Source organism: Hyperolius riggenbachi, chromosome 1 (assembly GCF_040937935.1).
Source record: "Hyperolius riggenbachi isolate aHypRig1 chromosome 1, aHypRig1.pri, whole genome shotgun sequence".
Classification (NCBI taxonomy): Eukaryota; Metazoa; Chordata; class Amphibia; order Anura; family Hyperoliidae; genus Hyperolius; species Hyperolius riggenbachi.
The window spans coordinates 140,410,708-140,434,462 of NC_090646.1; the positions used below are offsets into that span (position 1 = coordinate 140,410,708).

The window sequence follows — 23,755 nt, forward strand, 5'->3', positions numbered from 1 at the left end:
GACAAAAATGTGTCAGTCCAAATGCTTTTTCAAGCATTTGTAGTGTAGAAAATCTTACTGTCTATCATCGCCGGGTTTTTCATAAACCTGTAGCTGCCTACTCCATTTTCAGTTGGATAAGAATACTTTTGTGGATTCTCAAAAACATCAGTATTGCAGAAGGAACATATCTTTCCCCGAGGAATCAGTATTGGACAGTATTCTGATTCTGAATGTCTTGGTACAACCATTTTGTGCTCAATGTCAGTCTTGTTGCTGGAGGAGGAAGCCAAATTTCATTTACATCTCAAATTAAGAAATTATTTAAAACCTATTATTGCTTATTATCATATAGGCTTTATAATTTTACATGTAGACATATCCTTTATGCATTCAAATGTAGACTTGGTAAATCATTGTTATGTTATAAAAAGGAACCCCTGTCGAGGTCCCGGTATTTGTAATGCTGGCCACTGTTTTAAGATAACCCGTTGTGTAAGGAATACAAAGGCTGCATCTGCACAGACCTTTCAAAATGGTGGCTGGCTGCTTGACCTTGTTGAATTTGGCTACAGTATTATTACAATACACACAAGAAGCAAGCATGCAGCTAGTTTCAGAGTCACACTTGGGTCAGAACATCTGCTCTACATACCAGACGAAGGCATATAATGCTCTAACCCTGCACTTCTCACACTCCTTGATTACAATTACACAGCTCATTCAAGCTTGTGCCATCCAGGTGATTTATTGAGTAGAAAGTGCAGGGTCAGCAAAGTATTGTGTTCCTGTTAGAAATAACGAAAATCAAGAAGACCGGCACCATTCAGTAAAGTTTTCTCTTTTATTTTCTTGAAAAATAGCATGACAGCAGTCAAAAGACAACTAAGTGATCCGGAATGCAGCTGGTTCCACCGAGGCACATCCATTGACTTTATAGAGGAGTGCTCCTCTACTTCCGGTTAGAAATAGTCACACCGTTTCTTCCATCCACAAACCAATAAGAATACATCACCTGCTCATAACAATGTTTTTATTGGTTTGTTGCTAGCAGGGATGTGAATGGAAAAATTGTAAAGGCTCTTCAGGCCACAGAGAAATAATATAATAAACACAGTCAAGTAACAATTTCATTTTACAAACCCTGGTAATCATAAGAAGGTAAAAAATATTATATTTTTTGTTTACATGGAGAGGGTTTAGAATATCTTTTGGGGTTTAACTGCTTTCCTGTGTCCCCATCTGTGATAAACTGACTCTATTCCTGCCCAGAGAGGAGGCAGGGAAAACTCCCGAAGAGTGACAGGGATGGCAACAAAAATTTTAAAAGTTCAGACGTTAATCCCATGGTCAGATCACTGCATAGTGACCATCACTCTCTCATCTATAATATCTAAGCCCCCTGGGTTGCGTTGGTCTCTTAACCAATCTCTTCTTTCAGACCCCACAATATCTGCTACCCTTGAAGGACACCTAAAAGATTATTTCCAACTAAATTCTGGGGACACAGATGTATCAGACTATACTGTTTGGGAGGCTCACAAAGCCGTCCTCACGGGCCACATTATCAGCATCGCCTATAGTAGGGAAAAACGCAGATTGCAGGAATTACATCAACTAGAACTTGAATACACAAAGGCCGCAGAACTTTTGTCTACTGACCCCTTACCTCACAATAAGCACTTAACCTACACTTAACTAGTATGGCCGAAAAACATGAGGAATAAATTCCATTTTTATGTGAACTGTAACAAACTCTCCTCGATGCTAGCGCACAAGCTGAGGAATACAGACCCGAAGTTCAAGGCACTAAAGCTCCGCTCAGGCGACGCATCTTTCACTAGCAACCCTAGCAAAATAGTGCACATTTTCCAGAAAGGCCTCTCCAAAATTTACCAAACCCCTGCTAATATTAACCCAATACTTCTCAAAAATATTTTAGATACCTGTCTCCTTCCTCCACTCGCAGATTCCTTTAAGCTCAATCTTGAAAAGCCCATAACCAATGAAGAAATAGAAATACTTCAAGCGATTCAAACCCTCAAGATTAAAAAAGCTCCTGGCCCTGGTTTCCCTCTCTTTATTATAAAAAATTCTCACACATCCTCTCCCCATCTGCTAAAAGCCTTCAATTGTTTGCTGCAATGGGTAAGACCTGGAGTAGACTCTCTCGGCTGCTATTAGTATGATACCCAAACCTGGAACAGATCAAACTGCCTGGTCAAGCTTCCGACCCATCTCGTCGCTCAATGTAGATATTAAGATCTTGGCAAAGATTCTAGCCACACGGCTTAATGAAGGCATTTGCTCAATAGTCGGACTGGACCAGGTAGGTTTTATGCCGCGGCGTCAAGCAGGGGATAATGTCAGGCACTTGCAGCAGATCATATCCTCGACGGAGCGGACAGATACTCCCATGATGCTACTCTCCCTTGATATTCAAAAGGCGTTTGACACAGTATCGTGGGAGTATCTGTTCCTCTTGCTTTCTCATTGGAGTTTTGGCCCTAACTTTCTCCACAGGCATTCATACAATATTGCGGTTACAGGTCGGATGCTTTCCCTGTCTGCAGGGGTACCAGGCAGGTATGCCCCCTATCCCCTATTTTGGTTGCGCTCGCTATGGAGCCCCTTGCTTCCAAAGTGTCCGACCAGAGGTGCTGCTAATCCCCCCAGGGCCCACCCAGGGACGCCAAATTGATATAGCGGGGGAACACTGCTTTGATGGATTTATCCAAGGCTCCAAATCAATGTTAATATCCCTGTTCCTATGCATGCATTTAGGAACCTTGAATCAGAGAGACACGGAGACCATATCCCATAGATTCATAATTAACAAGTGTTTATTGGGACGTAGTCCTTCCTTTTTATAGATTACATGACGTACAATTAATTTCATTCATTTTTAGGGACGGTTTATTGGTTAGTAGAGGTGTGCATAATTATTAGAAGGTGTGTTATAGGTGTACATATTTAACATAATTAACTATGATGCAATCAACCAAGCTCAGTGTCCTGTAATGTAAGCTCTGGGTAAAACTGCCTTTGCAGCCTTCTTCTTAGCAGCCTCTGTGCCGACCTTCATGCTGCTTTAGTTTTTGTTATGTCTTTGTCTCAGAACTGGAACATTCCATAGACATAAGCTGAACTGATTGCAACACATTATAGCACGTTGGTTAAAAGAATAAGCAGTATAAAGCAATATATATATTGAGGGATATGAGCTGTAACTGTTTGTAGGGGGGCGGGGGGTGTCTAATCAATCAATCCTGGATTTATTCAATAACCTATGAGGTAAAGAATGTTATTCAATACCTAATCAATAATATGCCTATGACACTAATCAACAGGCATGAGGGCATTAGGGGTCTCTCTCTGACTGGTCATCAACACATGTTATGCATGAGTGCGAACGATGTGGTTTATACACTCACTGACGCTCACAACTCCCTCTCCAATCTTGCTGATGTTCTCTTAACATTTGAGGACATCTTAAGCCTTCAGATTAACAGCCTCAAATCAAATGCGCTTAATATCTCTCCCCCCCCCCCCCCCTCCCGGAACTTGAGGCATTACAATCCTCCTTTGAATTTAAGTGGGAGTGTTTTCATCACAAGCTCATATCATTCCATGCACCAGGCAAACTACCCAAGTTTGATCAGAAGCATTGTCCATACATCTGGAAGAGATACAACATTTCATGGATTGGACGCATTGCTGCAACTAAGATGACTATCCTACTTAGGTTGCTCTATGCTTTCCTTGTGTTACCCGTAAATATCCCTCCCAATCCCGGTACTTAAGCATCTACAGTCTTCCTTATTTACATTCATTTGGGGCAAAACCAGACCAAGAGTCCCGAGGAGTACCTTGATCCGCCTAAAGGGTGACGGTGGCCTGGGAGTTCCGAATATTACCGCCTACTATAGAGCCGCACGGGTCTCACAACTGGCTATGTGGCAGCATGAGCTGTCGCATCCCCCTATGTGGTCCATAGCAATCCATATGCTCTCCCATCTCCCTCGGTAACTTGCTCTGGTTGCCCTCTGCCCAGCGGAGAAGCATCAAAAATCTGATCATTACACATTCTCTAAAAATTTGGGATACAGTTAAACTTAAAGGTAACCTAATGTCTCCACACCTTCCCCTCACTTCCTTTCTAGGTCATCCAGAATTCAGGCCGGGCTTAGAAAACCCTGTAGCCTTCCGCTGGTGGCAACAAAAACATCTCATCATTTTGTACGATCTAGTAACCGATACAACAGTTAAGTCCTTTGCCCTCCTTAAAGGGATACTGTAGGGGGGTCGGGGGAAAATGAGCTGAACTTACCCGGGGCTTCTAATGGTCCCCCGCAGACATCCTGTGTTGGCGCAGCCACTCACCGATGCTCCGGCCCCGCCTCCAGTTCACTTCTGGAATTTCTGACTTAAAGTCAGAAAACCACTGCGCCTGCACGCCCGTGTCCTCGCTCCCGCTGATGTCACCAGGAGTGTACTGCGCAGACACAGACCATACTGGGCCTGCGATGTGCGCTCTTGATGACATCAGCGGGATCGAGGACACGGCAACGCAGGTGCAGTGGTTTTCAGACTTTAAAGTCTGAAATTCCAGAAGTGAACCGGAGGCGGGGCCGGAGCATCGGTGAGTGGCTGCGCCAACACAGGATGTCTGCGGGGGACTGTTAGAAGCCCCGGGTAAGTTCAACTCATTTTCCCCTGACCCCCCTACAGTATCCCTTTAAAGAGAAATATCAGCTACCAGTAAAGGAGTACTTTCGCTACTTACAAATTTAACATTTCTTTTCTCAACTTATCAAAGAACATAGCTCCCTCTTGACCCGCACGATCTTCGAGCATGTGTGCGCCTCTGATCCAGGATCTCCGGGTCTGATCTCCCTACTGTACAGGAGCATCGTGTCCCCTTCTGGCCTCCCCAAGCCTTCCTATGTAGCAAAATGGGAGCTACTATTTGGTCACTCACCCCGCAAAGCTCCATAAGTGCCTCAACCTTTCACTGCAGTGTAACGGTTCTATAGCACCTCTCACTTGATTTCCTCTAAAAGTTTCGGGGAACTCAAATAAACCAAACATATCAGTCACTCTTGACCTCAGGCGGCGCCAGGGTAGACCTTTCTCTCTCACTCTGTTCTTCCCGCTCTCTTTCTCTTCTGTTTTTTCCCCTTTTTCTCTCTTTCCTTTCTTTCCTTATCTGTCTCTCTTCTTTTCCGCTCCTACACCTCTCCCTACCTCATATGTTAGACAGAGGCACTTGCCTGGACTATCCACATGGGAGGAGTATCGCTCTTTGACCTCCTCCCAATATTTGAGACCGAGTATCATTGGTCCCCACGGCCTTCTCAAATTTCAGATAGCCCACCCCCCTGCTCGGTGGACCCTGCTTTAGTTTAATCATTATAAGCTCAGCCCGTGGCTTCCATTGAGGGCGCCGGTAACTGTTGCCTTAGTGCTGCTGACTCCCACCCCCAGCCTACAAAAGACCTTGCCTTCAAGTGAGGCAGTTTGCACTACTATGGTGTTTTCCTACACCAAGTGACTGTGAATGTATATTTTATAATTATAGCATTCTGTTCAAATTTACATTTTGTTTTAACCTTGTTCACGTTCCTTGTTATTTTATTTTATTTTTTATTTATTTTTTCACAGTTGCTATGGTGCATAAAATAAGCTTATGTATACATATCCACAGATATGTGCATCAATTTATGTATGTACTCATTTCTATTCTACAATTTAATAAAAAAAAAAAATTGAAACAAAAAAAAAAGTTCAGACGTTAAAAACCTTATAACCTGCCCTATTTATAATTAGTTGCACTCTTAAAGCCGCAGTTCACCAGAAGGCCTGGGACCCACTAGCAGTGCTTTTCTGAGCGCTTGTGATTTGAAAAGCTCTTGCTAATATGCTATGGCTATGGGTGTGATCCCACTTGAGGGATCTGGTTTGTAAAAAGTCACCCATAGCATCACATTAGCAATAGCTTTAAAAATCACACGTCCTTAGAAAGCCGCTTGTTCAACGCTTAAAGGGGAAAAGCTACTTATGAGAAATAAGTTGCAATAAGAGTAGTAAAAACTGATTTTATGATTGGTTGCTTATTTTTTGTGGGGTTTTTTTTCAAACCACAGATCTTTGCAGTATAGTTTTAAATTAAATCCAGTATGTGTTTTTTTCATTATAGTCTAACTTAGTAACTCGTATTTTCTCTTTACTGTCTTTATTTGCAGTTTTTGGTCAACCTGCTGGTAAAGGAAAAAGACCGAAGGAACCAGCAGAAAATAAGATTAAACCTGGGATAAAGAAACTGAAGCCTAAAGTCCCCAAGTTAAAGGAAGCCACAGAGACCGTCTCCAAGGTGCAGTCCATCATGACCCAAGTGCTGGACAAGGGCCGCTTCCAGAAACCCCCAACAATGCTCACTCTCTCTGCAGGGCAGAGCATAGAGCTGAGATGTAAGGGGGATAAGATAGTATGGAGCTACCCAGAATACCTGGACACCTTCAAAGACTCCAGACTCAGGTAGTGCACAACTGAAGAACACACTTTCTTGCATAATTAGCATAATTTAGCATAAAAAGTACAAATACTCAGATTAGACTTGTATTTGCTAAAACATGCTAAACTTGTTGTCTGACTACTGCAGACACAGTCCTGTACTTTGCAAAGCTTTATTACATCAAAGCCCAGCTACAGCCTAAACATCTTTGTTTTAGATAGAGTGGTAGAAGAGCTGAGCCTGTGTCCATTGTTCCACTATTCTGTGTCGCAGCTACAGAGATTCCTCTCACTTCCTGACCTGGTGACACCAAACACTCTAGTGCACTGGGTGTCACTTGGACAGGAAGGAAAACCAATAAACATTTTGAAACATATATTGTGTATTAGCCCATAAATAAAAATGATCTATTAAACATCCAAATAGTTTGCAAATGTTTTAAAGGATTTCTAATTTTGGCCCTGTAGGACAGTTGGAAAAAGACAACCATTAACCACTTAAGGACCACAGGCTTAAACTCCCCTAAAGACCAGGCCATTTTTTGAAAAAATAGGCCACTGCAGCTTTGAGGCCTCCCTGGCCTGCAGGGCCATACAACTCGGCACATAAGTGATCCCCCCCCCCCTCCCCCTTCTGCCCACCAACACAGCTTTCTGTTGGTGGGCAATGATCTCTTCTGTTTATTTTTAATATAAATATTTATTGTTTTTATTTTTGAATAAATATACCTATTTTTTTTTTAGTATTTTACTGATCCCCCCTAGAGATGGCCTGAACCTCCGATTTTCGGTCGTGAACTTCCGCAATAGACTTCAATGGGGAGGCGAACTTTGAAAACTAGAAACACTTATGCTGGCCACAAAAGTGATGGAAAAGATGTTTCAAGGGGTCTAACACCTGGAGGGGGTATGGCGGAGTGAGATAAACGCCAAAAGTCCCAGGGAAAAATCTGGATTTGAGGCACAGCAGCGTTTTAAGGGCAGAAATCACATTGAATGCTAAATTGCAGGCCTAAAGTGCCTTAAAACATCTTGCATGTGTATACATCAATCAGGGAGTGTAATTAGAGTACTGCTTCACAATGACACACCAAACTCACTGTGTAACGCACCGCAAACAGCTGTTTGTGTAGTAATGGTCATGCTGGGCTGGTGCGCACCATGGCGAGATTGCTCTTCCCAGGGGTCTAGTCCTGGAAAAAGAAGTGAGTGGACTCACCCTAAAAACGCGCCCAAAAATGGGCTTGGTTAAGCATAGTGTGGGCATGGTCATGGGTGGGGCCAAATATACATGGCCTTAGCCGTGGTATAAAAGGTCTGCCAGGGGAAGTTTGAGCTCTGTCGTAGTGTATCCCCAAAAAGTACATGTAATCTGACAGCATTTCACCAAAAATACACATAATCTGGCAGAGGTTCCTCCAAAATACAGATAATATGGCAGTGGTTCCCCCAAAATAGACATTTTATATACACTGGAGGTGGTAAGTCCCGCCCACTGATGCCGCTGCCAGTCACCGCCTCCAGCCACCGCCGCAATCTTTATGGAGGGGAGAGCCAGGGAGAGGAGCCCCAAGGTGAGGGAAGGGGGGGGGGGGAAACGTCCACCCTTCCCCACGCTGCGCACAATGCTCCTCTCTGCTGCGCTGCTCCCCTCCAGGGTGCTAGGGCGGCGTCCACTGTCCAAAAAAAGTGGGTGGACGCCGTCCCCCCGCGTTCACGCAGGACTCGACCCCTGGCTCTTCCTCAGTGATATCAGGTAAAGTCTGACTGCCTTATCAACTTTCGATGGTTCTTTCTCTACCATTGTTAAAGCTTACATCTATTTTTTTTTAATTACATTTTCTGCTGGCTGTTCAGTACCTACAACGAAATTCTGTTATGGAGGGCAAGTCTGCCATTGTGAGTGACCACGGGTAATGGCTGGGGAATCAGGGTTCGATTCCGGTCCAGAGTGGGAGCCTGAGAACTGGCTACCACCACCACACATCCAAGTATGGACCCATTTGCTGTATAAGTAATGTACCTGCCTTGACCGTGCTTTGCAGACCAGGCATCTGTGGTCAGATGGACCCTTAACCCAGCGCTGTGTGCCAGAGATGACACCACTTGCCTTTATCAAGAATCTGTTATGGAGGGCAAGTCTGCTATTCATTCAACTGTGTGAAACTTTCGATGGTTCTTCTCAGTAATATGGTGACCATGGGTAATGGCCGGGGAATCCTGGTTCGATTCCGGTCCGGAGTGGGAGCCTAAGAAACGGCTACCACCACCACACATCCAAGGAAGGCAGCAGGCACGCTGTGGGCAAAGGAGCAAGAATGGCTACCACCACACATCCAAGGAAGGCAGCAGGCATGGCATACACGTCCTGAGGTAGTGACCAAAAATAACAATACAGGAGGACTTTCGAGGCCCTGCTGTATATGAGATGAATCAACTTTAAATCTTTTAACGAGAATCTGTTATGGAGGGCAAGCCTGCCATCCATTCAAGTGAAAGGTATGCACTGACTGCCAAGTATAATACAACGTGCAGTCAAAGATGGAGTGAAAGGTATGCAGTGACTGCAAATCGCTGTTTGTGTAGGGACGGCCCATATGGTCGCCGTGCTGAGGTAGCTGAATGACAGAACAGTGACTGTCCAGCTGATCAAATTTGGTCTGTCCACAATGAAGCAACGACCTTATTATCTTGTGTGTGCTTCCCCCCCCCCCCCCCCCCGAGACACTCATATAGCCGGCGCTCATTGCTTCATTGTGATATGCAAGCCCCTTCACCGCGGCAAGGTAATGATCACGAAGGGGACTAGGCACATGTACATGTCCTTTGTTTTGTTGTTGCAGCTGCAGTGCAGCCAGAAAAATTAGGCAGGCATGTACACACACCAGAAAAATTATTATAGTGGCCGCTGCTAGCAGCGGCCTTAAAAGTTCAGGAATCCACCTGGAGTACTGGACCATGCTATGGTGGTGGAAAAGGCAGTCAAGCAGCCTGCGGGCAGAGATGCTGTGGGGGGAGCGACTTAGTCTTGGGGCAGGCAGTCACGTGGGGTGCAGTCAGAGATGCTGTGTGTGGGGACTGACTAAGTCTTCGGGCAGGCCTGAGCATACTTTGCAGACCAGGCATCCGTGGTCAGATGGACCCTTGACCCAATGCTGTGTGCCAGAGATGTCACCACTTGCCTTTCAGCATCACGGTACAATTATGCAGGAGAACAGAGGCGCCAAAAGGATAAAAGGAAGCTAAATGAGCTTAAAAACCAAATTCTTGGTAAATAGAGGAGGTAGTGGTGGACTTACCTCCTCCAAGTAGACACACAACGACTGTAGTAAACACAGTCAATATATTTTATTTATGAACTCCAAATTTGCAACGCGTTTCGCAGGTTTGATCCCGCTTCATCAGGCAATAACAACGGAGCAATAGCATATGTGGTCAGTAGAAGAGCCAGGCACCTCTTAGACAGAGGTGCCTGGCTCTTCTACTGACCACATATGCTATTGCTCCGTTGTTATTGCCTGATGAAGCGGGATCAAACCTGCGAAACCCGTTGCAAATTTGGAGTTCATAAATAAAATATATTGACTGTGTTTACTACAGTCGTTGTGTGTCTACTTGGAGGAGGTAAGTCCACCACTACCTCCTCTATTTACCAAGAATTTGGTTTTTAAGCTCATTTAGCTTCCTTTTATCGTTTTGGCACCTCTGTTCTCCTGCATAATATTGAGTCCACCCTGGGTGGAGGGTTGAACCCCTTTTTCTCATCTACAGAGAGCGACTTCTTATTCCTGAGTGGGGTCAGGAAAATCTCCCCACCTGCCTTTACAGTGGTTGCCTAATGGTAACCCTGGTTTGTGAGTATTAATATTTACTCTATCTAGTAACCATTTACCAGTACATATTACACTATTGGGGCTCTTGGTGTTCCTTGTTTTTATCTCGTAGCATCACGGTACAGTTTAGGTATCGCCTGTTTTGAGAAAAAATTGCGGCCTGGTATCTTCCACTGCGGTGTGTGGCTTTGCTTTTGTGTGCTGCTTTTCCTCAGGTGGTCATCCCATTGCAGTTTGTGCTTTGTAATCATGTGCCTTCGTAAGGTAGCTGTCCCTACACGGGTCTTGGTCTTTCCATGGCTCAATTTTCGGTGGCAGAGAGTACAGATGGCATTGCTCTCGTCTGAGGCAGACACACAAAAAAAATGTCCACTCCGCTCAGCCCTGGGTGATGGCACTTTGGTGGTGGTGGCCGACTGAGTGTTAAGTGGGGTGGCAGAATCAGAGCAGGAGGAGGATGATATGTTACACTTCCTGCGGAAGCTGAGAAAGATGAGGTGTTCTGTGTTAAGTAGTCAACTACGTCCTGACAATATTGGGGGTTGATGGCACGTGCCTTCTTCTGAACACTGTACTTTGGTCGAGGGCCGCACGAAATCATGACAGCGCGACCTCGAACAGACCTGCCAGGTGGCCTGCCTCTGCCTTTTGTTTTGTCCATATTGGTGGGTGTGCACTGACTTGACTAATACAATGTGCAGTCACACAGGTGCAGTTAACAGGTATGCATGGAGTGGTATATCACACTGTGTGCACTCACGTAGGTAAGCGGGTGCACTGAACACAACAGGTAGGTATATGCAGTGATGGGTATTACAATGTGCACCTGTCACACACAGACAGGTACCGGGCAGGCACAGTGACACTGGGTGTGCTCACATAAGTAGGTGGGTGCACTGATTAAAGTGAACAGGTAGGTATATGCAGTGATGGGTATTACAATGTGCACCTGTCACACACACAGGTAGTCACTGAATGTGCTGGGGCCTGGCAGTGGCACACACAGTAGGAATTACCAAGACTGTCTATGCAACACAAGTGTCAGTGGGACACAAAAAAAAAAATAGATCACAAGAACAAGATTAGCTCTCAAAAGAGCTGTTGAGGGGTGCTTTTTTAGCAATAAGAATCAGCAAGGAGCAAGCTAAGAAGCCTACAAGAGCCTAACTAAGCTTTCCCTATGAGAGTTTGCAGCAGCTTTCCCTAATTAATGCAGGCACACGAGTGAGTCCAAAGCCTGACGCTACCTGCCTTTTATAAGGGGGGGGGGGGAGTGGCTCCAGGAGGGAGTGTAGCCTGATTGGCTACAGTGTGCCTGCTGACTGTGATGTAGAGGGTCAAAGTTGACCCTCATGATGCACTATGGGGGCGAACCGAACTTCCAGAAAAGTTTGCGGTTCTCCACGATCGCGAACCCCGGAAGTTCGCCGGGAACCGTTCGGGCCATCTCTAATCCTCCTTCCCTCCCACAGCCAACCAATCAGTGCGATCGCTTGCCATAGGCTTTAGCCTATGACAGCGGATCACTTCTGTCGCCCCAGGAGGACAGCCATGTCACATAGCTGTGCTCAGTGCTGCCATGGATCACAGCGCTGTACAGACTAATTAGACGGCGGTTTGGCCATCTAACAGTCTCCTAGTGGCAATCGCCGCTGGGAGGCTGATGACAGAGCGGAGCACTGTCATTCAAGCAGGGATGCGCACGCATCAGCGCACACGATCTCCTGCAAAACAGGCGCACGGGACCTTACGCCGATTGGCGTCAGCCAGTCCTGGGGCTGCCACCACGTCCACTCCCATCGGCATGACGAGGTCGGCTAGAGGTTAAACAAGTGATGAACAAGCGTATTGTTTTCTTACCTACCCATTCAACCCATCCAAAAATGGCAGGGGGAAATTTGGCCGAGGAGTGAAGCCAAAAAACAGCTCACCCTTACCTGCATAAGTCCCGGTGGCATTAATTACTACTCCCCCTGGGCCACCATGGACTCAGAGGCCGGTTTCTCACTGCTAACCGGCGTTTTAGTGTGGTGCGGTGCTAGGGCTGCACCACATCGCACCGCCAAAAACCAACATTCGGGGATTACTGCGTTAATACTTTTAAATATTATTAATAATATTATTATGTATATGTGGCACTGATGTCTTTCATTGTGCTGTTTACAGAGTACATAGTCACATCATTAATCATTCATCCTCCAAGGAGCTCACATTCTAATTCTAACACAATCATAGACTAATGTCTTACCATATTTGTATTATTATTATTATGCATTTATATAGCACATTTTCTGCAGCACTTTACAGAGTACATAGATATGTCACTGATTGTCCTCAGAGGATCTCACCCTCTGGTGACATATACACAAACTTAGAGGATAACCTGTGTCTGTCTGACTGTGATGGAGCTGCATGGGCCCCAGAGGACATGGAGCCCCTTTGCGGCAGCACGGCCTGCACAGGCCTATGTCTGCCCCTGACTGAAGCACTACTTTCTTCTAAGCAGGATATACAGCACACACAGACCATAAAATCTGTTGCCTGAGCTTTTAGGAATCTGATGTACTCAATATTTATTTAAGACATTATGTGGATTGCTATGAAATCTTTTACTGGAAACTAAAACGCCTTAGTGATTATATTTCTGAATTATGCCAGAGCGTGTATTTTTAACACATTTCTTCATGTTTTTTTGCATGCTGACTAGGCAGGTTCGCCACATGTCATTTTAAGATCTTAGCATTGCTGGAATTCCACATTTTCACCCTTCCCTCTGGTCAATTTTCTTCATCCTAAAAGTAATTTAATGTGTGCTCAGTTTCCTATGGCCCATCTAGCCGTGGAGCGGTATTTCAGTTCACAGATGACACAAACTTGGCATCACAAGCTAATGGCAGGAATTTGCAGGAGAAGGGCACAGTGCAGCATATAAGAAAGAATCTGTTTGTCCTTGTGAGTTTCCTGTGTGTGGAAGTAGAAAGTAGATGCATTCCTGTTAGATGTAGCATTCCCTATCTAACAGGCTGGCAGTTGCTTTGACAAAAAATCCTGCTGGCACAACTAGCTGCAGTAAGCTAGTCATGCTTCATATTCATGAGTGAATTCAATGTTTTCTTGGAGGTGAGCAATTTTAAACCATTCCAGACAGCAAGATTTTAGACGGCAATCTGCCAGACATATGGGAGTTACCATTGATTACTTCCTTTGAAAAGGTACAAATTACGGGGCTCTTCATCCTTGTTTTACTGTATGGTGAGCTGGTGTGAGGTCAGTGAAGCTCTGAATTGTCTGATCGGCATGCTTTCTCTATTTCTTTCCACATTGCGCACCATTGCAAAACAGGCATACTTTCCAGGCATTTCAATATACTGTAGCTAAATGACGTATAGGTTGAAAATATGACACGGGTGGCTTTAGTAGGGCTTCTGAAGGTCCCCAGTCCTCCTGTTCTGTAATTCGAAGCTCTGATTTCCTGCAGGTACCACAGTGATTATCCAAAACCTTTTTAGTTACTGTCCACTATGGGAAAGGTAAGAGGGTTATCATTCATAGCTACTCCATTACATTCCTGTAGATACGGTTACAGGAAGGGGCAGGATATGGCAGATAACCTTAAAGTGGATCTGAGATCAACTTTTACTCACTGCATAATTGTGTTCCTTACATATAGTTTACAGGGCATTCCTCAAGCCAAATACTTTTTTGTTTTTGTTTTAATACTCTTATTACCTATAAACTAAACAAGCCTCACCCACAGCTTTTCAGAGTGCCTTGGCATTTTCAGACAGTAGCAAGGGCTTACAGGAGCTCAGTCTGGGCAGGAGGAGCGGGAGGTTGTCAGAATTCTAGCGGTTTTATTTATGCAGGAAATGCTGTCATATGTATAGGTTTTAAGTTTTAGTGTTCTATGCAAAATTTCATTGTAAATTGTAAAGTTAGAGTACTTTTTTAAAATATTGCTCTGCGACATCTCAGCATATTGCAAGCAGTGAAACTCATAATTGGATTATTCTAGTTACAAAAAGCCAGAACATCTTTGTTTATGTTAGTGTGTTTGTCTGTGGATTGACATTTGACAGATGCTTCTGTGTAAAGACTGGGAACAAGTTAAACTCACATTACAATGTACAATTTCTTAATTATTACACATAGATATTATTAATCTAAATAATAATTAATAATCAATACAGTCCTTCTAAAGAAAAAAATAGTTTTTGTTAAACCCTATATAATATAATTTTAATACTTTGAAATACATTTAAAAGCTGGTGATGATTTGAGACAGTAAAACATTCTCGTAAGATTGTTATGATTCTGGGGGGTTGTTGACGTCTCAGCTAGCTGATAACACATGATGTTTTGGGAACAGGCCTTATAAAAAATATAAAACAAGGGGTTTTCCCAATTAGTTAAAGATGATTCAATGATGCCACCTGGTGGTTTCATAGTCTTATAAAATTAATATTATTAATATAGATTGTTATGAAATTGGTGACCTCTGCCGGTTGAAGTTATTATATTTATTCATAAGAAAGGCATATATATAGAACATGATTTTATATTATTAAGATTTAATATGCAATTATTTCTTATATGATTAATTGTTTTAAGAAGAATTATATAATAAGCTTTATATGTAAATGAGTATATTAGAAGCCCTGTATGTTTCAACAAGCCTTAAAGAGAGTCTGAAGTGAGAATAAATCTCGCTTCAGACCTCATAGATAGCAGGGGCATGTGTGCCCCTGCTAAAACGCCGCCATCCCGCGGCTTAACGGGGTCCCTGATCCCCCAAATCTCCGCCGTACAGCCGGGGAGCGCTTCCTGGTTGGGGCAGGGCTAACCGCCGCAGCCCTGCCCCACGCGCGTCTGTCAGCGCGTATCTCCGCCTCTCCCCCGCCCCTCTCAGTCTTCCTTCACTGAGAGGGGCGGGGGAGAGGCGGCGATGCGCCGCTGATAGACGCGACTGGAGGCAGGGCTGCAGCCGTTAGCCCTGCCTCCAGGAGCGACCAAGTCTGCAACCAAGTGTTGCAGTGGGGGGTTTGGGGGTGAAGGGACCCCCATTTAGCGGCGCGATAGCGGCGGTTTAGCAGGAGCACACATGCCCCTGCTAACTATGAGCTCTGAAGCGAGATTTATTCTCGCTTCAGAGTCTCTTTAAATTGCTGAAGGCTCTTACAGATCTGTAACTTATAGTGTCAACCTTACCAATCTTATGTCTGGGAAAGTACCGAGACAATCCAACCTAATTAGCAGAGAACACTATCAGAAATGCATCATAAATTACATTGTTTAGTCTCAATGTCTTGGGAAAAAAGTCAACCAGCAGACAAGATGGCTGGTGACGTCCATTTTTAATTAACTGTGTCAGAAATGACCCTATATCAAATGTCAAGCACTCCAAATCACGTTAATTCCCACAAGATAAGGTAATTAAGGAATTTATAAATAATAATATTATGATTTAGGTATCCAAACATGATAACACATTGACGCATGGAAGCTTTAGCCAATCAGAACCTGGGAATTAGGGACATTCCAGATTAGTCAGCCATATTGCTTCCTATCACTATAAAAGTAGGAGCTGAAAGCTCAGTTTGCAGAAGCCCAACAATCTCCTGAGACGACACATGAGGCAGAAGCTACCTTCCCACACGTGGTTCTAGATGCTGAAGAGATGACAGAGAAGGGGTAATATGCTTAATAGTCTGGTGATTTACTTGATTAATTTTTCAGCATTAAGTTCTGTTAAGATGTTAGCAAGAAGTTTTTTTAGAAGCTATTTTTTATGCTATTTCTTTAAGAAGATTGTTTTACACAGCTATTATATACACAGCTATTGATACAGATGAGACTACTTTTGATCTTATTCTACATAACACAACTGTTATATTCTTTTTTGAATGTACTTAGAAGATTGATGAACGCTTGGCTATAAAGGCCTTGATAAGATGGAATACTCTTAGAAGGAAACACTACTTAGAACTGTTCATATTTTGTATATATGCTGTATGATAAGCAAATACAATTTTTTATATAAAATCATATACTGAGTGTTCTGATTCATTTCAAGGTATACCGCCAATCTATAATTACTGTTATAGAGGGTTCAGACCCGCTATGCCGGATTTATATGATAGCAACGCTTTAAGGGCTGGTCCTTTACTGAGTTAGCAATCATGAAAAAGGCAAGAACCGCTCAGGTTTTTGACAAGGTGTTACTAGCCATTGATTTCAGAGGCAGAGGGGAGGAGGGAGGATGAGAGGGGACTGACTTTACACACAGGCAAGCTGATAGCATCTTAGCCTGTGACAATGTGACAAACAGAACATGGCTGCCCTCATTGTATCACAGGAATAAATAATCATAAACTTTTGCAGCTAGATATACTGTGTAAACTATCTAAACTTTAGATAAGATGTATAGGCAAGTTACTTGTTATAGTTAGTTTTTCATCTCGGATCCGCTTTAAAGGACTTACGAGGCCAATACTTCAGAAAAAAAATAAAAAAAAGTTATCCACCTGTGTCAGCTTGTCAGGCACGGAGGACGCCGTCCGCGCCCTCCGTGCCGTTCCGCCGGGTCCCCGCCGCTCCATAGCCCCCCGAACGGTCCCCGACCGCGCGGCCCGGGTCGGGCTCTCCAGCCTGTACTAAGATGACGGCCGGAGCTGGCCGCGGCTGCGCAGTACGCATAGCCGCGAGTGCGGCTGCGCAGCTCTAAGGCCAACCCCCCGATCCACGTAACAGTAGCGTGGATCGGGGGGTTGGCCTTAGAGCTGCGCAGCCGCACCCACGGCTATGCGTACTGCGCAGCCGCGGCCAGCTCCGGCCGCCATCTTAGTACAGGCTGGAGAGCCCGACCCGGGCCGCGCGGTCGGGGACCGTTCGGGGGTCTATGGAGCGGCGGGGACCCGGCGGAACGGCACGGAGGGCGCGGACGGCGTCCTCCGTGCCTGACAAGCTGACACAGGTGGATAACTTTTTTTATTTTTTTTCTGAAGTATTGGCCTCGTAAGTCCTTTAAAGAGGTGATGAAGGAATCTTCACTGTCTGTCACCATGGATTCGGGGGGAGAAGAAACCTTTGGATTAATTTTAATGATGAGAAGTAAGGAAGAGGTGAATATTTCTACAAGCCTTTTTTATTTTTCAGAATTTTTTTTTTATTCTAAATGTGTTTTAACGAAAAAAATAAGAAAATAATTGAAAAAAAAATATTATTTCTCAGTTTTCGGCCATTGTAGTTTTAAAATGAAATGTTCTCCTGTGGTTAAAACTGACACATTTTATTTGCCCAGTCATCCCGATTATTAAACCGTTGAAATTATGTCCCTATCTGTAATGGATAGCGGAGATGCCGCCGCAGCGGTGAGCGACATGGCGGCTGTCTCCGCGTCTCAGCTGGCGGCCTTCGCCGCGCAGTTACATGGTGGAGTTTTGCCTGGTCCGTCAGTTGCACATAGACTGAGGGCTACGCGCGCGCGACAGGACCTTTATGTGAATAGAAGGGGAGTCAGCTGATTGGCCGGTCAGCTGACTCCAGCAGTGCTCCTGATTGGTTGAGTGACTGGGGCGCTGTGGAGCGCTCTCAGTATATATAGGACCTGCCTGTCAGTGGCTCCTCGTCTGCTGTTGCGAATGCTACGTGTTAGCTCTCAGACCTTAGTCAGATCCCAAAGTGTGCTAGAACCAGCAGGAGCTGGGGATCCACACTTAGTCAGATTCTGTTGATAGCTAAAGTACTAATTGAATTGTATTATTTGTTATGAACTTCTGCTAGCCTTGACTACTCTTCTGCTTACTGATTCTGTGCTTCTGCCTATCTGATCCTGTTGCCGACTCAGCCTGAACACTACTCTGATTTGGCCTTATGTCTTTGTACCGTATCTGTCCGTTTGTTCCCGAATCTGCTTGTCTGACTCTCCTGCCCTCACCAGTGAGCCTAGTCTCTGGTGAGGGATTCTCTGTACAGCTTAATCACCTGCTCCTCAGGTGACCAGTAGCTGCAGTAGTCTTAATTACCTGCTCCTCAGGTGATTAGGAGTTGCAGTACAGTCTTGATCTCCTGCCCCTCAGGTGATCATCTGCTGCAGTACAGTCTGAATCACCCGCTCCATGGGTGATCAGTATATGTTGTCTTACTGTGCACCACCCGCTCCTCGGGTGAACTGATTACTAGTTCATCTGCATCTCCAGCTTGCTGGAGTGCTGATCGCTGTGTTCTATAGAGATATCTCCCTCTACCAGCTTCTCTGGGGGAGTTGGTATCTCCATCTGTATTACTGTTGCACCAAACACCTATCTTTACATCTGGTTGTCCTGTGTCTCGCTATACTCGCATTATTGGTGATTCTGCAGATCACCACATAATCAGGTATAGCATCTGTATTATTGGTGATTCTGCAGATCACCACATAATCAGGTATAGTATCTGTATTATTGATGATACTGCAGATCACCAATAATCAGAAAATCTGTTCTTGCTGACACCAATCGTTACACTATCACAATGTATGGCAACAATATATTATGTGGAAATATAGGTGTTAGTTTTCTGTTTTGTTGCTTTTTGTCCGTTCCATAATTACAAGCCCCTATGTAGTAAAGTTATAGTAATATTCCCTCATAAAATATAAAAGCCGAGTCCCTAAAACAACTAGTTATGTATTTTTTTTTTAAACAGATTTTTTTTTACAAGTGTTTTTTTTTTTTATTACTGTAAAATGTATTAATATTGTGTAGAAGTGTATGTGTCTGTATGTGTAATTCAACTTTTTGGACACAAGATGGCGCTAGTGAACACTCTCCTGTTTAGGAAGTGTTCACTGTTTTTTTTTTTTTTACATTTTACTAAACTGTGACGGCATCCTGTTTTGTGAATGGACGCGGCCGCTGAACGCGGTCATGTCCATTCATTCCAGGCATTGCGATTGGGTAGAGGACAGCTTGGTCCTCTTCCCCAATCATGGAACACAGAGACCCGATGGTAAATGGTGGCGGGAGTGGCGCACACGTGCGGAGCGGCGTCGAGTGCGAGCAACTTATTAAAACGTCCTGTTGTCGTTAACAGGCTCAAACAGTCAGGATGCCATTAATTGGTTAAGCTACTTTCATGCTGGGATGTTGCAGCTTCAGTCCCCACATAGTGATTGGCTGGCTGCACAGCACTTGCAAACTGAACGGGAGATCTATCACGCTGGGAGCAGGTATGTACAATGCTGTGTTGCACTGCCTGCTCTGGATTACGAACAGGAATGAGCACTCCTAGCTCTCGGGCCAGGCGCCCCCTCCCTCCTCCACCCCCCTCCCCCCCACCCCCCCAGCTGCACTCTACTTTTATTTTCATTTTCCCATGATCTCTCAGTATCTGTGGAACTAATGTAATGAATCCCCCCCCCCCCCCCCCATTGCATACATTTTCATCTAATGTTCATTTTCTGTTGTTCATATTTGTGTGCTTTCCAATCAGGGCATCAGGGCTGGATTTCCATTTTAGGAATCCACAGGCACATAGAGCCTTGCACCTCTCAGGATCTTTTCCCACTGAATGTGTTCCAATCTGGTTTTTAGAACACATGCAGTTTCCCGGTTGTGAAGCCAATGCTGACACAGTTGTAAAATCATGGTGTGCCATTTCCACCTGAGCAATCCAGTTCTTGCCAAATTACCAAAGACTAATCTGCAACAAACATATTTTGTGGCTACCTAATCATAACGGATTACCTCATTATGTTCATCCTGCCATACTCTTCCTGTGTGCATAACCAAACAGCATCATCCCATGGTGCCCAAACCACTGCCAAATAGCTGAAGCAAGTGGTTTAGCCAAGCCAAAACCAAAGTCACTGAATCCACCTGACTATACTTCACAGCCTTCTTTACCTAACAGGAAACCTAACCCTATTACAACTGGAGCTTAAATTCAGGTTCCCTTTGAGAATGTCTTAATGACAGCCATTGTTCTAATGTTCTTTTACATTTAAAATGTTGCTGGTATTATGCAGTTGAGTTGGCACATGCATATTCCTGGAAATGCCCATAGTGAGTTCCATTTGAAATGCTGATACATGGGTGAAATATTAGAAATGTTCATTAAAAAGGTATTTCAATATAAAGATGAGTTTTAAGAGGAATGTGTTTTTATGTGGCTGTTACTTTGTAGATTCTTTACTGCCAAAAGTATAAGCCTTTATGTTCTTCTTTTCATTAAAGTAAGTTTTTGTTGGTATAATCTCTACTAATCTGGTTTTCATTGATACGAACAGGAATCCTGTGATGTGGTTTCAGAACTGTGAATGCTATTTTGAGGTCTGGAGTGCCATAGTTGGCTGCATGCCTATAGTTCAGCCTTACAGTGCATGGGACACAGTGGTGGAAAAAAAGATATCGCAGCCGGAGGCACATCTGAATAAATTGCTCCATCTTACATAATGAAGACACAAAAATTTCATGCAATATGGATCAGACTTCTTTACTAAAGCAATCCTGCTGCCCTAGGCCCTGCCTTGTTTTCCACATCCAGAGCGTTTGTATTTTTGTTGGATCCTTTGGGCAGCTTTCTAGCTGGTTCACAGATGTTACTAGTAGAAAAGTATAATAAAAAGGACACTTGTCCTGTGTTGTTATTGATAGTCATTGATTTATTTATATAATATGAATGGGTTTGGATCATGATATGGCCAGACAGACCTCAAAAACAGACTAAAAAGAAAGGGGGACATACATTAAAAAGAATGTCGCTGTAATTTAAGCACTAGAGAAAACTAGCCTAAAATGACCAATATTCCTCTAAATTCTGATAGTAAAATATTGGTAATCTTTACTGATATTTTACTATGTCCTAACCTAACTTTACTCTAACATGAGCCCTCCATTTTTACTCATAGGAAACTCATTCCCCAATTTCATTTTGGATTATTATAGCTCTGTACAAATGAACAAGCTGACACATCATTGCATTCCAGAGGTTCCGGAGGTGTGTTTAGCTTCTAAGGACGACAATGGATAATTTGCATATATTCAGCAGTGTTGCACTGGGAGACATCTCAAGCTCACTCCAACCTGAATTATCGCAAATTCTTACTGTTTTAAGAAAGCAAACTTTTGTTTTCCTCAGTTTCATTTAATATTGGATAAATGGAAGGATAGGTTGTAAACACTAAGGCCCGGTTCACATTAGCGGTGGCCGTCCGGAATCGCCGTGCCGGAGCCGGACCGCTTGCAGAACGGACGGAACGGACGCACGGCAATAGCAATGAAAGCCTATGCGTCCGTTCACATGCGTCCGTTCTGCCGGACCGGAGCCGGACCGGATCCGGACCGGATCCGGACTCCGGCGTCCGTTCCAACATGCGCTATTTTTTGGTCCGGCTCCTCCGGCAGCCGTATCCGGAGCGGAGCCGGACTGCACCATCCGGCCAATACAAAGCAATGAGAGCCGGAGAGCGCACAACACACTGGCTACAAAAACCGGACGTTCTACCCCACTTCCTATGCATTTTGGATGGGGACCACATGGGCCCAGCGAAGAGTGGGGCAGCAGCGATTTCATGCTGGAGCTCTTTTTGCCAGCAACATGTCTGATATGTCTGAAGGAGGCGAACAACAGAGAGAATTCCCAGGTTTACGAGTAAAAAATGCCTGGATCCATGGTCCCAACTGCAGTCTCTGTATCCACGGATGGTCTCCACACGTCCACCTGTCTCCAACAATGACCCCAGACCCTTCTGCTGACCTCCCAGACCCCAGGTATTTACAGGATGGTATCTCCTTAAGAAACCGGATCCGGACCGCAACCGTGTTCACACCGCACGGAAACCGGATGCAAACGGACCGGATCCGGACCGGATCCGGATAGGAACCGTACGGATCAGGTCCGGTCCGGCTCCGGTGCGGTCCGGACATCCGGTGCGGTTTTGACAAAACCGCAAGTGTGAACGGGGCCTAACATTTCCTTGGAGTGTTTGCATTCTGTTTTCTTTTTTGGTATCTTTTCTTGTTACCTGATAGTGATCACCAGCCCCTCACGGCTCCTATATGTACATAACGGTGATTTTTTTCTGAAAATATCTTAGTGCGGTGTTTATCTACCTTCAGCTGTGAGTCTAGATAGACAATAACCATTTCTATTTCTAAGCCACACATTATGCCCTATGCTGATCACCTAAATGCATATATTTTACATTTGCACTTTTGTACTCCTGCATTAGCTTTGTAATAATTATACAGTAACCTTTGAGATGTTCTCTGTCAATACTACTTTTACATGCAGTTTTTTCTATTATGCATCATCTTGACCTTGTCAAAATAAAGATATTTTGTGGTAAAAAACAAAACAAAACATGAGCCCTCCATCTTGATGCCACACCCTAACTGATCCCCCTGCCAATGGATAACCCTAAAGTATGAACCCCCCCCCCCCCACCAATGTCTAACCCTAAGGCCCATACACTTTCTCGGAAATGCCAAAACCTAAGATCCCTGCCGACGCCCAACCCTAAGACCCCCCTTCCGTAGATGCCTATGTGATGATAGCCTATGGCTTTGCCCATTATACCTGGTCGACTAAAATGCCCAAATTAACTGCTTTGGGAAGGTAGGTGTGTGTGTGTATGGTGTGTGTGTGTGTGTGTGTGTGTGTGTATGGTGTGTGTGTGTGTGTGTGTGTGTGTGTGTATGGTGTGTGTGTATGTGTGTGGTGTGTGTGTGTGTGTGTGTGGTGTGTGTGTGTGTGTGTGTATGGTGTGTGTGTGTGTGTGTGTGTGTGTGTGTGTGTGTGTGTGTGTGTGTGTATGTGTGTGTGTGTGTGTGTGTATGTATGTATGCGTGTGTGTGTGTGTGTGTGTGTGTGTGTATGTGTGTGTATGTGTGTGTGTGTGTGTGTATGTGTGTGTGTGTGTGTGTGTGTGTGTATGTGTGTGTGTGTATGTGTGTGTGTGTATGTGTGTGTGTGTGTGTGTGTATGTGTGTGTGTGTGTGTGTGTGTATGGTGTGTGTATGGTGTGTGTGTGTGTGTGTGTGGTGTGTGTATGGTGTGTGTATGGTGTGTGTGTGTATGTGTGTGTGTGTGTGTGTGTGTGTGTATGGTGTGTGTATGGTGTGTGTGTGTGTGTGTGTGTGTGTGTGTGTGTGTGTGTGTGTGTGTGTGTGTGTGTGTGTGTGTGTGTGTGTGTGTGTGTGTGTGTGTGTGTGTGTGTGTGTGTGTGTGTGTGTGTGTGTGTGTGTGTGTGTGTGTGTGTGTAAGGAGGGGGGGTGGGGACGTAGCCAAATTCTGTGGAATTATTTACAGAGATAGGTTACTAAAGGGTACCTACTGGAGTATGCCTGTGGGAAATCTACACTTGTCCTCACTTGGGAATAAGGCTACTCTTTCAGTCTTTAATTTGGTCCTGGAAATATTGTTGCCTTTCAAATAAAAAAAATATTTAA

At 44.5% G+C, this 23,755-nt stretch overlaps 1 protein-coding gene across 1 annotated transcript in view; it reads left to right on the forward strand.

Moving 5' to 3' along the window:
• PDGFRL (platelet derived growth factor receptor like) overlaps positions 1 to 23,755 on the forward strand; it is a 194,184-nt gene that overhangs the window by 62,278 nt on the left and 108,151 nt on the right. Inside the window, exon 2 of the mRNA XM_068278638.1 lies at positions 6,225 to 6,516. Within this exon, the coding sequence (XP_068134739.1) occupies positions 6,225 to 6,516 (292 nt within the window). The remainder of the gene's footprint in view (positions 1 to 6,224; positions 6,517 to 23,755) is intronic.